Source organism: Notolepis coatsorum, assembly GCF_963971535.1.
Source record: "Notolepis coatsorum genome assembly, chromosome: 4".
NCBI classification, from domain to species: Eukaryota; Metazoa; Chordata; class Actinopteri; order Aulopiformes; family Paralepididae; genus Notolepis; species Notolepis coatsorum.
In genome coordinates, this window is record NC_140168.1 from 87,747,354 (window position 1) to 87,762,810 (window position 15,457).

General features: G+C 44.3%; 1 protein-coding gene across 2 annotated transcripts in view; it reads right to left on the minus strand.

Moving 5' to 3' along the window:
- Positions 1 to 15,457, minus strand: part of igf2bp3 (insulin-like growth factor 2 mRNA binding protein 3) — an 84,278-nt gene that overhangs the window by 35,857 nt on the left and 32,964 nt on the right. For both annotated transcript variants that reach the window (XM_084312213.1, XM_084312212.1), the window contains 3 exons: positions 13,305 to 13,368; positions 9,585 to 9,863; positions 6,704 to 6,838 (listed from right to left, as the gene is read on the minus strand). In XM_084312213.1, coding sequence (XP_084168339.1) covers positions 6,704 to 6,838; positions 9,585 to 9,863; positions 13,305 to 13,368 — 478 coding nt within the window. The remainder of the gene's footprint in view (positions 1 to 6,703; positions 6,839 to 9,584; positions 9,864 to 13,304; positions 13,369 to 15,457) is intronic.

A 15,457-nucleotide genomic window follows, 5' to 3' on the forward strand; every position in this document is an offset into this window, starting at 1 on the left:
CTGCTGCTAAAAAAGATTTGCACCAAGTTCTCTTTTACCTCCTATATTTATTTCAATCAAAAAAAATTGCCACCGTTTATACTGTATATCAGGGTTAGAAATTAACATTTTTTTTCAGGGGCTTTTTTTGCCCCCCTTAATTGATTTTCGGGGGCTTTTTTTTGTATTTCGGGGGCACTGAATTTTTATGATAAACGGTAGGGGTGGGACGGTTCACAAAATGGACGGTTCGGTTCGTATCACGGTTTTCAGTTCGGTTCGATATACGTAAATTTTTATAAAAAAAAATGTAACACTCAAATCTAAACATGCTTCTCATTTATTAAAAAAATAAATAAAAAAGTTTACAGTGTTACAGTGTTTACAGCCTTAAATAATGTTTGGCACACAAAGACCGAACTGACTGAAAAATATAGGCTACATTTGTAGTATTAACTTAGTGCAAACAAACAATATGCTCAGCCAGCACTAGACTTTCCTTTCTTTAATATAAACACAAAAAAACAATGTCAACCATGTTTAAATTCCCTGATTGTCAGTTCTTAATGGAAAGATTCGTGTTCTGCTTGAAATTATTATGTATCTGTCTACATTTATTTAGACTAACATTATTTAAATATTGAGTGCAACTGTGGTGGATTACGTAATTCGGTGAGTTGGAACTATCTATGGGTTGGCGCCGGGTCCCCACGGACATTTTAGTGTCACGCACCTTCAGATCGGGCAATGTTATTATCAGCTCCAGTAGCTCCGGTAACGTTAGGAGGTGATGGCATGCAGTGGGAAAGCGGCAATAGTCCCGGTTGGAGTTAGTAAAACACAGTTGTATGTTAGCCTTCTTGGATGTTGAATAAACGCCTATCATTGTCTTTAAACACCCCGCCTCTCAGACTCCCATTTCCTCCTCTGCTAGCTAGTAGCTACGGTAACATTTCGTTGACTGTATTACCTCGCGGGCTGATTCTATAGTTAAAACGTGCGTTGTTTTGTACAAACTGCTAACGCTATGGCAAGATGTGTGTATGCCTATGTAATGTTAATGGCTATGTTTTTAAAGTCGTAATGAAGATTGATTTAGATTGTGCAACTGTCGGGGGCATTTTGTGCCCCCCTTAACTGATTTTCGAGGGCATTTTGTCCATTTTCAAGGGCATTATGCCCCAAGCCCCCGTTAATTTCGAACCCTGCTGTATATATATATAGTCCTGTATAGTGTGTGTACATCGTGTGCCATATGTTACTTATGTTTATAGTGTCATACATGTAACTTTTTTTATATACACTGTGGGAAGGGGGAAAACGCAATTTAATTTCTCTGCATGTCTTGCACATTATGAGAAGAGACAATAAAGCCGACTTTGACTGATCGAACAAGGAACCACCTTCCGATCAGGTTTGTGCCCGACAGCCCTGTGAGCACGCAGGGCTCTTCTCACACCTGCGTTCGAGTTGTGGAGACACCTCGTCACAATAGGGCGGTGTAGTGGTGACGTCATTGCAGTCATTGCAGTTTCCCACGCGGTCCACCCTCCTTGAAATTGCCATGTATTTCCAATGGAACCATTTCTAAATAGTCTAGTTTAAAACAAATAAAGCATGGGCGGCTAGGTGGTGTAGTGGGCAAGGCGCTCGCCATCAACGCTGGAGACGCTGGGTTCGAGTCCAGCTCTCGGCTTTGCTATCAGCTTGGCTGGTCGTTCATACTAACACAATTGGCAGTGTTAGGGGTGGGAAAGCTGATGGCTGGGTCCTGGGCGTTGTGGACAGCGACCACTACAGTTCGGTCGGGGCGCCTGCACAGCGAGGGTAGGATCTGGAGGGAGGTAGTGTGCCCTTCCACACGTTACTCTCCCGGTGAGAATCTGCGCCGCCAGGCTGGCTGCCGGCTGGCTGCACATGCGTCGGAGGAAAGCATGCGACAGTCTCCGGCCTCCAGTAGGGGGGAGTGCGCAACAACCAGGAAGGGGGTTGGGAATTGGCATAACGACTAAACAGTGGGATGGGAGAAAAATCGGAAAAAGGAGAGGGGGGAAATATAAATAATAAAAATAAAAAATAAAAATAAAATAAAGCATGACCATTGGCATGGTGTACCTTTCGGTGTGTATTCATCCACAATCTATAGCTCAACGTGAAAATTTGCAATTAATCGTAAAAGTAGCAAAATGTGTTGTGTTTTCGTTCACCGAGGAACTACTCACTTTGGCGCTGCTGCCTGACGTCACCACAGCGTAGACTAGGGGTGGACGGTATGGTCTAAAATTTATATCACGGTATAATTTGAAGCATAGACGGTAACGGTATCAGTGTTTCCGTGCCCGATAGGCAGGCTATATAAAGAATGACATCCTCAAGGCATGTAGATTTATAACATTTTAACTTAAAACTAGGCTACTTTTGCGTATAAAGTAATTATATTCCAAATAAAATAAGTCCCGAGTCGAGACTCCGTGCTGCTCCCATTGCAAACAGCGAGGCTGGATGCTGGATTTTGCTAGAAGCATATGTAGCTGCAGAGCCGCAGAACCATGGGCGCTTTCAGGAGCCATTGGCAATTCAGCCGTTGGGTGGGGGGGGGGGGCGCTGTTGAGCGGGCCTGTGACCAGACCTAAAAGCACCCATGGTTCTGCGGCTCTGCAGCTACATGCTATTCGCAACTCCACTGCTGCAGCCGTCCTCCCGCTGCAGCCGTCGTTATCATAACACTACACACATATCATAATGTTTACAGCAAACTGTAGTTGATCACCAGGTATGTTTTATTAACGTAGAATAATTCATATAAGAAAAACGATAGGGAAATCCCTTACCTTTCTCCACTGGTTAAAAATGTCAGGAACTGAAATTGAAACTTGCTGTGCGCTGCGGTGATATGTGTTTATATATGGGAATGACAATTGCGTGTCGACACGCCCACTGCGCGAAGCCTCATTATGACCATCACTATGGCGATCATCATGACCATGACCAAAATCATGACCATGAGTCATGACCATCATCCAGAGACTAAGGAGTAAGTAGCAAAAATTCCATTCATCAAATACAATTGAGCCACTGAGTCATTTGTGTGACTCATTCATGTGAATGAGACTTTTCATTCCATCGGACATGAAACCAACACCGCCGGCCTTGTGATACCGACGGTGCCGCTAACATGATAAAGTTTGCCGCTACATTGGTTGGGCAACTCTCTCGCCCCCCATGGAAGTATAATAAGAACCCTTGCAGTGAGCCATGAAGCCGCTCTGTGTCACGACTGCTGGATCAGGAGAACCACTGGATTCCTCCACCGCAGCAGCGGAGGCTACAGGAGCTGCCGGTCCACAAGCAGAGGACTGGAGCTGCCACACCACAAGCAGAGGACTGGAGCTGCCGGTCCACAAGCAGAGGACAGGAGCTGCCACACCACAAGCAGAGGACTGGAGCTGCCACCCCACAAGCAGAGGACAGGAGCTGCCGGTCCACAAGCAGAGGACAGGAGCTGCCGGTCCACAAGCAGAGGACTGGAGCTGCCACACCACAAGCAGAGGACAGGAGCTGCCACACCACAAGCAGAGGACTGGAGCTGCCGGTCCACAAGCAGAGGACAGGAGCTGCCACACCACAAGCAGAGGACTGGAGCTGCCACCCCACAAGCAGAGGACAGGAGCTGCCACACCACAAGCAGAGGACTGGAGCTGCCACACCACAAGCAGAGGACTGGAGCTGCCACACCACAAGCAGAGGACAGGAGCTGCCGGTCCACAAGCAGAGGACTGGAGCTGCCGGTCCACAAGCAGAGGACAGGAGCTGCCACACCACAAGCAGAGGACTGGAGCTGCCACACCACAAGCAGAGGACTGGAGCTGCCGGTCCACAAGCAGAGGACAGGAGCTGCCGGTCCACAAGCAGAGGACAGGAGCTGCCACACCACAAGCAGAGGACTGGAGCTGCCACCCCACAAGCAGAGGACAGGAGCTGCCACCCCACAAGCAGAGGACAGGAGCTGCCGGTCCACAAGCAGAGGACAGGAGCTGCCGGTCCACAAGCAGAGGACTGGAGCTGCCGGTCCACAAGCAGAGGACAGGAGCTGCCGGTCCACAAGCAGAGGACAGGAGCTGCCACACCACAAGCAGAGGACTGGAGCTGCCGGTCCACAAGCAGAGGACAGGAGCTGCCGGTCCACAAGCAGAGGACTGGAGCTGCCGGTCCACAAGCAGAGGACTGGAGCTGCCGGTCCACAAGCAGAGGACTGGAGCTGCCGGTCCACAAGCAGAGGACTGGAGCTGCCGGTCCACAAGCAGAGGACAGGAGCTGCCGGTCCACAAGCAGAGGACAGGAGCTGCCGGTCCACAAGCTGGGGTGGCACAAACTGTTCCAAAGACTGGAGTGGTTACACAGGAACAGCGTGTTCAGAGATGGAAGGTAAGGTTTAAATTAGCCTCACAAGCGAGACAACACTCGCATGATTTCACAAGCCAGATTGGTCTGGCCTCCCGTTCATTGAAAGCCATTTCAGTCGGTGAAGCAATCAGAACAAAGAGGCCGTCATGACGGCACTGTGCGCTGCTCGCAAGCATTTATCGTTACCATGGAAACTATTAATTTGGCAATAACGTGCAGGTTGTTGATCGCGATCTTAATATTAATAATGGACGGATGCAGAGTGGGCAGGAGCCCGGTCTCCGTTCTGCTCAACTCTAAAGTGAAAGTAAAAAGGTGAGCCACGGGTGGGGCAAAGTGACATTAACCCTTTCAAAGTGACATTAACCCTTTCACTACCACACTACAGACTAGTGTGGCAGTGAAAGGGTCAACCTTATGTAGTGTGGTTGTGGAAGGGTTAACCATTTGTCGTGTGGCAGTGAAAGGGTTAAACTCCTGTATTGTCGCAGTGAAAGGGTTAACCCTTCTGGTAGTGTGGTAGTGAAAGGGTTAAGACACAAGTAAGCCAGTAACTTTGACACAATAGCATAATAGTAAATGGGCTTTCTGCAATGCAACATTGGACAAACTACCTGGAGTGGTTTTAAGCACCGCACCCCATTCTACTGAAACTACCTGGAGTGGTTTAGAGCACCCCACTCTACTCAAACTACCTGGAGTGGTTTAGACTAGAGCACCCCACTCTACTCAAACTACCTGGTAGGGATGCACCGAATGGGAAATTCTTGGCCGAAACTGATACCGAAAATAGGAAACAGTTGGCCGAAAACCGAATGCCGAAAATGATTAATATAAATATATATATATGTTTTTTTTTTTTTTTTTAGCTACCAGATTATGGCAAAAGACATGATTATGGCTAAACTTAACTTAAATAATATTAATAATCACTATTATGGGCCCATAAAACATGTATTCAGCACTTTTGAATGCATACATTAATTCCAGACTGTTAAGACTAAAAGACTACAACGATTGATGACTACTTCCTGTCCTCTCATTTCCATTTCCGGTTTAACGATACATTTTCAACAACGGATTGCTGCTAATTAAACACTTCATTTAAACGGAGTAACGTTAACGTTATGTCGAGTTCATACGTGTAGTGTAGTATGAACTCGTCATAACGTTAACATTACTCAGTGTCCACTGTTGCTGCCACCGTTGCGTCGCAGATGGATGGTACACTGTTAGCTCCGTAGCTAATCCGCTCCTAGACTACTGATAGCAGTACCGTTAACGTCGGAGCTGATCAATACTCCGGTTTTTTCTAATTTAGTTTAGAACCGGGTTTCGGGGGGCATCCCTACTCCCAAGAGGAGTTAGTTATCACAGGCTGTAGAATGCAGGAAGAGCTGCCAAGCTGCTCACGTTACATGTTGCGCATGCTACCGGTATGTCTGTAGTGGCGTTTTGATGACGTCATCACAACAACAACAACACGTTATTTGACTTTCGGTCATATATTTTCGGTGCTAAAACCCTTTCGGCCGAAAGCCGAAAGAGCCTTTTTAACCATTTTTGGCCGATAATTTTCGGTGCATCCCTACTACCTGGAGTGGTTTAGAGCACCCCACTCTACTCAAACTACCTGGAGTGGTTTAGAGCACCCCACTCTACTCAAACTACCTGGAGTGGTTTAGAGCACCCCACTCTACTCAAACTACCTGGAGTGGTTTAGAGCACCCCACTCTACTCAAACTACCTGGAGTGGTTTTAAGCACCCCACTCTACTCTACTCAAACTACCTGGAGTGGTTTTAAGCACCCCACTCTACTCAAACTACCTGGAGTGGTTTTAAGCACCCCACTCTACTCTACTCAAACTACCTGGAGTGGTTGAGCAGCCCACCCTACTCGCATGCTCTGGTGTGTGACCGAAAAAAAAGAAAAAAAAATTACGCCATCGTTTCCTTGCGTGTAATTCATCCGGTTTCTGATCCAGTGCGCTGATATTACCATAAACTCATATTTCGCTTATAAACACTTACAATCTTTGTAAAACATACACTTTGACTGCCGTTTTGACATGGTTAGGGTCTTTACCCTCGGCTACATTTGAAAAAGAAACGCAACATTAATTAATACGGACTGTATTGATCGATTTATGACATGAAATTGATCTCTCGACCGAGTACTGGGCCCGTCGGGCTTAATAAAGGAACACTTTTAATAATCAAATAAAGTCTAATGCCATTGTGCTCCCCCGCCAATCCCTAGAAGACAGTCCCCTCCTACAGAGAGCCCCGACGGGGGACGGCTGTGTGCAACACACTCACAACTTGGTGTCCAGGGCCTCCTTCTGCATGATGTCCATGATGGTTTTGCAGGCGTTGGAGCAGCCTTCTGGGGTGGAGTGCACCGTGATGGGCTTCTCTGCCGCTCCTGCGTTCTCCTTTCTGTGGATGTCGATCCTGGGAGAGGGAGAGAGGGGGAGAGAGAGAGGAGGAAATGGGTTGGTAACAACATCACCTTGGAAACGAACACAAATGTGTGGCCCTGGTTCTGGATCGTTCCAAGCAGCTCTGACTAGAGTCCTGGACTGATTTTCAGGACTCGTGACTCGACTTGGGACTTGAGCACTGACTGCATTCGGACGGTGCAGACGAGGACTCAAAATAGAGTAATTTTTTTTGTAATAGGCCCTAATCATTTGGCATAAGATATTGATGGCTAGTGCATTTGTTTGGCTATTGTGTCACAAAGTAAATAAACTGGTGACCGCCGTGTCATTTATGTTTACTGTAGACCTTTTTTTATTTGTATGTCAGCTCTTTGACTGCCAGAGTGGAGGTGACTCAACCTTGATGACTCGGACTCGGGTACTGGGGACTAGACCGACTCTTCTTTGGTGACTTGGACTCAAACACTGGGGACTCGAGATTTAGTGACGCGACTACAACACTGGTTCCAAGTGACCATATTCACAGGGTGGCCATTTTACGCTTATGTCATGCTAGTCATTCCTTAGAAGCGTACATATATATTATGTACTCATCATGGTTCCCAGACATTGCAAAATGAAATTCAAGGACTTTCAAGTACTTTTCCAAGCAATATTTGTTTATTTTAAAAGGGCATTTAGATATAATTCACTTTTAAATGCCGTCAAGGACTTTTTAAGCACCTTGTTAAAATAATTGGCTGTTTAAGGAATTCCAGGTCTTGACTTTGTTTAAAAAAAAAAAAAAACCAAGCACTTCATGGACCTTGTGCGAACCCTGACTCATGGTAGTGCAAGTATATATTGTGTACATGTGGAGTCGTCACGTCAGCCGCTTGTTTGCAACTGACTGCTAGGACTTTCACTGGGAGAACGTCATGCGTGCAGAGGTTCAAACCATCTCCCCCAAATTTTTTTTTAAAGGTAATCAAAAAAAAAAGCTGTCCTTGTATTTAAAAAAAAAATTAAGGCAAAAGAAAAGACGATGAAATGGCACCATGATAATTGTATTACATGATGTGCTAGAAAACTAAATACCATCAAACACCGTTTGACCTTATAATCTAAGACAAATATTGCGATATATTTTTGTCCATATTGCCCTAGATCAGGGGTTCTCAAACTTTTTTATAACAACCCCATTTTATTTAGGAATTTTTTTGGCGACCCCACATATCGCGTAATTTCAACGTGGAATTAAGGAATATCAAGTAATCTCGCCTTATGGTACATACATGTGGGTATATGCATGTATATATGTATATAATATATTCTTATTAATTTATATATTTAATTTATACATGACTATTTTATTTTTTATTATTCTGATTTAACTGATGGTCTTGTCATTGTCGTTATTATTATTATTATTATTATTGTCCTGTGATGTCTTGTTTATTAGTATTGTTATTGTATTGTATTGTCTTGTTTCATGTTGAAGGGAAAATAAAGAAAAACTGTGAAAAAAAAGAAAAAATACACATTTATAAAACGAGGCATATTTAGCCAAAATATATTGCCAGAACTTAAAAAAAAGAAAATCCACGACCCCACTGTCACCTACCCACGACTCCACTTTGGGTCGCGACCCGTAGTTTGAGAACCGCTGCCCTAGATTCTACTGTAGAGTGTTACAAGCTTCAAAACAAACATTCTAAAATCGTTCCAGGTTTATTTTCTGTTACAGTGCAAGGAATCTATCAAAGAAGGAAGGGTCATCCAGTCACTGTAGCACGTGAACGCACATGGTGCCAAGTGTGGAAACGTTCAGTTCGGCAGACAGAGTTGAATGGGATTAGTAATCTCGTATAACCCATCATTTAAAATAACCTCCATAAGAACGTCAGGCCAGTCGTATTTTTATACTAGTTAATGTTTTTCTAACCAGGAATAAAACTCTGAACCAGAGATGTTCTCCAGCAATGCAAATTCCACTGAAGAGGTCTATAGAGACCTTGAGAGAAGAGACCCAGGACTTTCGAATTTCAAATAACTACACTTCCCAGCTCACGCCAGCCCCCATCAATCATCCGACTTCTAGGTGACTTTTTTTTCTTAGATTTTTCGGGATCATATCCCACAAACCTGAACATTATTGCCATAAAACAGAACGCAGTTAGTTTCTCTACATTTGTGAACATCCGGGCGTTGCAATCTGATGAAAAATAATGTCAAAATGTACATTATAAAAAAGTATTTACTTACAGTAGATTTCATTCACGGTTATTGCTGCACTGTGATGCACCTTGTGATACTAAATCCAGATTGAACTTCCCATTGGAAAGGAGATTTGGCCCGATCCATAGATGTGTGACTTGGCCATAATAAGGTAATTTATAGGCCTGATATTCTATAATCATATTTCAAATTGCATGTGTCCAAATGGCAGAATTCAGTACTGTATCTACAAATCATCCCGTTAATGATCTGCCCTTTATTAATTTGCTTATATTTTTTGTACACATGATCTCAAGAAGCATGGTGTTATTCACAGTCAAAGATGAAAAAAGAAAAATGATATTCTCCTTTTGGTTCATTAACAATTTACTTGATCCATAGATGTCCCTAGATAGAACATGCAAATGGACCTTGTAGAAGTGGAGCAATCTTCCATTTACTTGTGTATTTTTAGGCGGATTTTCAGAAAATAGGGCTAGGCTTAACCAGTTAAAAAATAAAATAAAATAAAAAACACATTCAGTGAGGTTCTCACGTACTTTGAGTGAGTCTGTTTGGTGATGTTGCGGATGGTGGCGCCCTCCTTGCCGATGATGGCCCCGACGAACTGCGTGGGGACCAGCATCCTCAGCGGCACGTCCGACTGCACCTTGGGCCTGGCGCCCAGCCCCGGGGAACCCGAGCGGGGGGGCCCACGGGGGGGGAAGCCTCTCCTGCCGCCCAGGGGAGGGGCGTCCTGCGCAGCAGTCTCGTCCGGGATGTAGGACACCTTGAGGGCGTAGTTCTCCATCATGAAGCCGTTCAGCTTCTCCATCGCCCTGGCGAGCGTTCGGAGAGAGAGAAGACGGGTTACGAGAAGCAGAGGAGAGCGTACTGGTGCTGGAGAGTTATGATTCAACGGCACAGGAAGGCCTTCCAGTGTGTGGGAGACAAAACTCCCTTCCCCACCTCTTTGATCTCCCTCACCAATCTTCCCTTCCTACCCTCATTCTTAACCCCAAAAAACCCTCCCCCACCTTCCCCAAAATGGCATGACTAGGGGTGTAACGGTACGCGTATTCGTACTGTACCACCTCAATGTGGTCCTCCCGTACAGTACGCGCTGTGCACCGAACGATTGCAACGGTACGGAACCTTTTTTTGCAGAACTTTAATCCCCCCGGCCCTAATATAACGTGCACAATTAACCGGATGTTGTTTGTTCATCCCACTCAGCCACGCTGAACGAGAGCTGTAATTCAGCATAGCATATTAGCCTTAGTATGGCGAGTGCAATACTAACTGACAAGCCAGAGCTAGAAGATGCCGGCATTGTTCAACTTTATTGCAAACTTTATCACGCATTTGAAACGGCATCACCCGAATGTGAATATCACTGGTACAAGGAAGAAACAGACCCTAGTGCAAACTCAGCTCCCCGTGGCATTCAAGCAGCATCTCGCTATTAATTCAGACCGGGCCAAAGCAATAACAAACGCCATAGGTGTTTTTATAGCAGCAGATCTGCGACCATACTCAGTTGTCGAGAACACAGGGTTTAAGCACATGTTAAAAGTAATAGAGCCCCGCTACCTAGTTCCCTCTAGTCCGTATTTCAGGCAGCAAGTCATACCAGCTCTGTATAAACAAGCACACGCTACAGTTGTCCACGACTTATCCAAGGCATCTGCTATATAATAATCTTCAGATTTACTTTAAAGCCCAACCTCCAGGTTAAACCCTACTGATCAATTATGGGTAGTTTACATCATTGGTATATAATTTCATTATTTATTTTTTTCCATTTGACACCGGAAATGCCACTCTGAAAGAGTTAAAAAGGTCCACGCACGAATAACATGCACGCACGAATAAAAAAAGCTTATCAAACGCCGACGTCACTACAGGTGCATATTAATGAGCCGAATCTAAAAGCTAGCACGGCCGTGACGTCACTTCAGGAAATGCCTTGCCCATCCGGGTCATAGTACTAGTTCAATGGTGGCCCACTCGGTGCATCACAGTTAGCCTATATAGCTCCGCCGTCCCTGCTGCCTACAGTCGGGACCACTACACTGACGTTAGCCTATGGTTCTCTCCTCTTTGTGTGCCCCCGTCCTCGCGGGTGTCCTGCGGAGGAGCTTGTGGACGCGACAACAGCGGCGGCCGTTGTTAGCTCATAGCTATCGTGTACCACTAGCCTTTACGGGCTCGAGCACCCTACAGGCTGCCACCATTGTCGCGTCCATGGGCCCCCCGGCAGGGTACCCGTGGGGACGGGGTGTACAGAGAGGAGAGAAACATTTTGGGTCGGCCGTTCATGCCGGCCAGCGAGCCGGATGTCGGGATATTTTGTTAGCACAATAGCTACCAAGCTAAGCTATGTTAGCTACTAACGTTATAAACACAATATGTGTACAACGACACAATGATTTACATTATTACAAATATGGTAACGTGGTTGTGGCTTTAGAGATGGGTGGCTATAATCACGGAGCAATAGTGTTAGGTGAAACAGATACATGATACATTTTCATTCGGCTAGTAGTAGCAAGCATATATCAGTGCCTGCCACTAGCTGTGTGTGACTCTCAGCGCCCCCTGGTGAGCCCCCTGGTGCCCTGCACCTGTTGTGACGATCATTTCGATTACACACGCACGTTATGAACCATTGATTAAAATATGCACGTGCGTGGTGATTGTGTTGGGCAGACAAAATGTTTGATAAAAACGCTAAAACTGGGTCAATTTCAATACTTTTTTTTTCTTCCATTCTTCATGAAAGTCACTGTTGGCCTAGTCCACATTGTTTATTGAACAAAAATACAACGTGAAGGTTGACCTTTAAGTGTTATTAGTAGGTTACAGCAGTAAGCCTTAGTTTGCTCAGTAAATTATGGCCAATTCGTTTTATATTGTTTAATACAGTTAAATAAATAAATAGATGAATGAAAAGCTATTTTTTGTTTTGTATTGTATTTCTCCCCCCCCCCCCCCCCCCCCCCCCCACTGTACCGAAAATCATTCCGAACCGTGACTTCAAAACCGAGGTACGTACCGAACCGTGGATTTTGTGTACAGTTACACCCCTACCCTATACCCATGGCCCTCACCCCTTTCAGTGTTGTAGGTATAAAGATCCGGTGGGGACTCTCATTCCGGGTGTCCTAGCTAGTCACCTCGTTGAGTCATCCAGCATACTCTTGACTATTTTGTATTGATACTTTGACAGTTAATAAACTGTATTAACCAGGTCTCTTCTGAGTAAGTTATTCAGCGTCGGCTACTTTCCACCAGAGACGCATCTCTCCCATCAAAAGCTACACTTTTTGTAAATATGACTCAATAGTTGCTTACAGATTAACTCCAGAGTTAGGTTAATCATCACATCCTACCTCCCTGCCCTCTATATATAAAACAGAATCCTCGAGTGAGACCTCACATCCAAGGAAAAGGTTTGTAGACAGAACGTCAAAACAATCAAAGACACACGAGAATTACATCCTTGAGACGAAAGGGCAGCAAAGCAAACCTAAACCTTGCACCAAGCTCTCAAACGAAACCCAACAGCTTGCGCAGGCGAGTGCTTCAATGGTAACAAACACCACTAAGCCAAGACCCAAGCCAGAGAGGACAAGACAATGAAGCAGCCAATCAAGCCTGGGCGGGGGCCTCCCACACAGGCTCTGCAGCGCACCACCACACTGTGATCCATGTACACTAGGGGGCAGCAAATGGCAATTCTTTTTTGCGCCCCCCCCCCCTACACGGACATTGCACATCAAATTAAATTAAATAAAACTGGTTTGGCTAGAATCAGGTACAGTCGAAGGAGAGGAAGCAGGAATGGGAATAGATATGAACTCTGGTCGCTCAACACGGGGCCATGGTTTCAACCCGGAAGGAGCGAAAACTGTCACAGATTACCGGTAGATGTTAAAGAGCCAGAAAAGCAGCACAGCTGGATGTTAACCCTTTCACTACCAAATGGTTAACCCTTTCACAGTGCCAACACAGAAGGTTAACCCTTTCACTGCAACCGACAAAGTGTTAACCCTTTCACAACCACCTACAGACTGTTAACCATTTCACTACCACACTACAGACGGTTAACCGGAGGGCGTGTGTCCCGACAAGAATGGAAAAACAAGAATTTGGAATACAAGAATGTGTACGTCGTTGTCGTGGTCTCTTAAGTCCACGAGGACATGGGGGGGCGTGAAGGGAATGAATTCAAGTCAACGGAATGTCTCCACAAAGAATGAAAGTGTGTGACTCACAGTCTGGCCTGGTCCTTGGCTGCGTATCGAACGTTGACCACTGCAGTCTCCGTGTCGGTGTTCACTGCATGAGAGACAAAGGTGGTCAATAAGGAAAAGACACGCGACACAATAGTCCAAAACAACAAGGAAGAGAAAACACAACTGGAAATCCTCCATTGAGAAGAGTTTTCGCATTGGACCACATGAGTTAAGAGACTAACGACGACTACGGATTAATAGGCATGGACACAAATCTGATGGGAAATATATCTATAATGTACTAAAAACGTATATAATTTTTGCCTCGTCTTGTTTTATTGTTATAATTTTATATGCCATTATTATGCTCATTTCTGTATGCACTGCACACTCGTTGTGACTGTAAATGAGGGAAACCTCAGTTGCCTTTCTAATTTAAATAAAAGGTTTGAAATAAAAAAATATTTAATAAAGATAAGCATGACAAACTCCCCCACAAGTTACTCTATTTTCACACATCATAATATCACTGCCCCCCCCCCCCGCCCCGTTTGTCACCGTTGAGTTAAAGTTAGTCACTGTTAAGTTAATGTTTGTCACTGTTAATAGTCCAGTCATTATATGAAAAAACCTAGGACAAATTGCAACAGTAGCAAACTCAACTGATTTTGTATCCTCATTATGTCCTTAGTGAGGGAAAAAAAGTCCCAAGGAATCCCATCATGGGAAAGTTTTGAAAACGACCTATATATATTCATATCGAAAAATGCCTGTTATAACATAGTGGTGAAAATTTTACTTTTAGATATCACTATAAAAACTCACACGCTGATTACACACACAAAGACAAGAAAAAAAGTCAATCACAACTTCATTGAATTATTCTGTTTACTCATGCAAATCACACATTATCTTATTTGATATGCACCAATTAGCATACACGCCAGAACTAATCAAAACATTTGATAAAGAAATTTTTTTCTTCTTGGAATATTAGTAGATAGGCTCTGTGGAGCTCAGTCCACGAGGATGGGGCTCAAGGGTTTATGTCCGTGGGGATAGGTCCATGGAGATGGGTTTTTTTTTATAATAGGCGGAAACTACATATTTGTACAGCATGCAAAACACTACATGATTATTGCACAAAACTACATGGGCTTAACATAAATTTGGTATGTCTGTATAGGGGAGGCTTGTAGGTACCCATGTAACCCATTTCCATTAACATATATTGAGGTAGAAGGCCAAGGGACCATTTGAAAAATGGTGATGGCCATATTTCCCTCCCCAAAAAATCGTCTTAACTTTGAATAATTAGGTATGTAGCCCCCTTTCCAATGAGGTAACATGACATGGTTAGTCTCATTGGAAACCCGAGGTTGTCTAGAATCAAATGAATAAAAATTTGAACGCGTTACAATCTCTGAAAGACTGTCGTCAGTGATCCTGCCAGCAATCAAGTACATTGAAAAAAAAACACATTTCCCATGATGGGATTCCTTGGGACTTTTTTTCTCTCACTAAAGACATAGAGGATACAAAATCAGTTGAGTTTGCTAATGTTGCAATTTGTCCTAGGTTTAGCCTAATTCTGGCCTATAATGACTGGACTATAAGTTAATCAGGGTTCTTACACCCTTTTCCAAAGCAAAATTCAAGCACTTCAAGATTTTCCAGCATCTTATGCGGCTGTGGTAAATTAAATATTTACTCAAAATGATAATTTCACTTCTTCCATCACATTAAATCAGATGTTATTGTGCTATAAACAACCAAAATGATGTAGACTTGGCATCCCATGTACCCTGGCTGAGCAAATAGGCAGTCAATAAGCTCATTGGAGCCTTAAAATGTATACAAAATCAAACACTTTGTATTGTGCAAAATCAAAACATATCTCCTTGAGGAAAAAAAACTGCACAATTGAACACCACAAAAAATATAATTGGCCTAGTTAAGCCAAATATGGCAGGACCCATTAGGGAGTGTCCTTCAGTTCCTTGAGTTTGTCGGTTAGCTGTAGTTTTCGTGTTTTGAAATACATGGAAGGGAATGAGCTCAGTGTTTCCCCTAGGATCTGTATATAACCCCCCCACAGTGGCGTGTTCAGTTGGTACGTCCCAGCTAGGGATGGGTACCGAATTCTGTACTTTTGAGGTACCGAACCGAAACACGTCGGTACTACAGAGTAT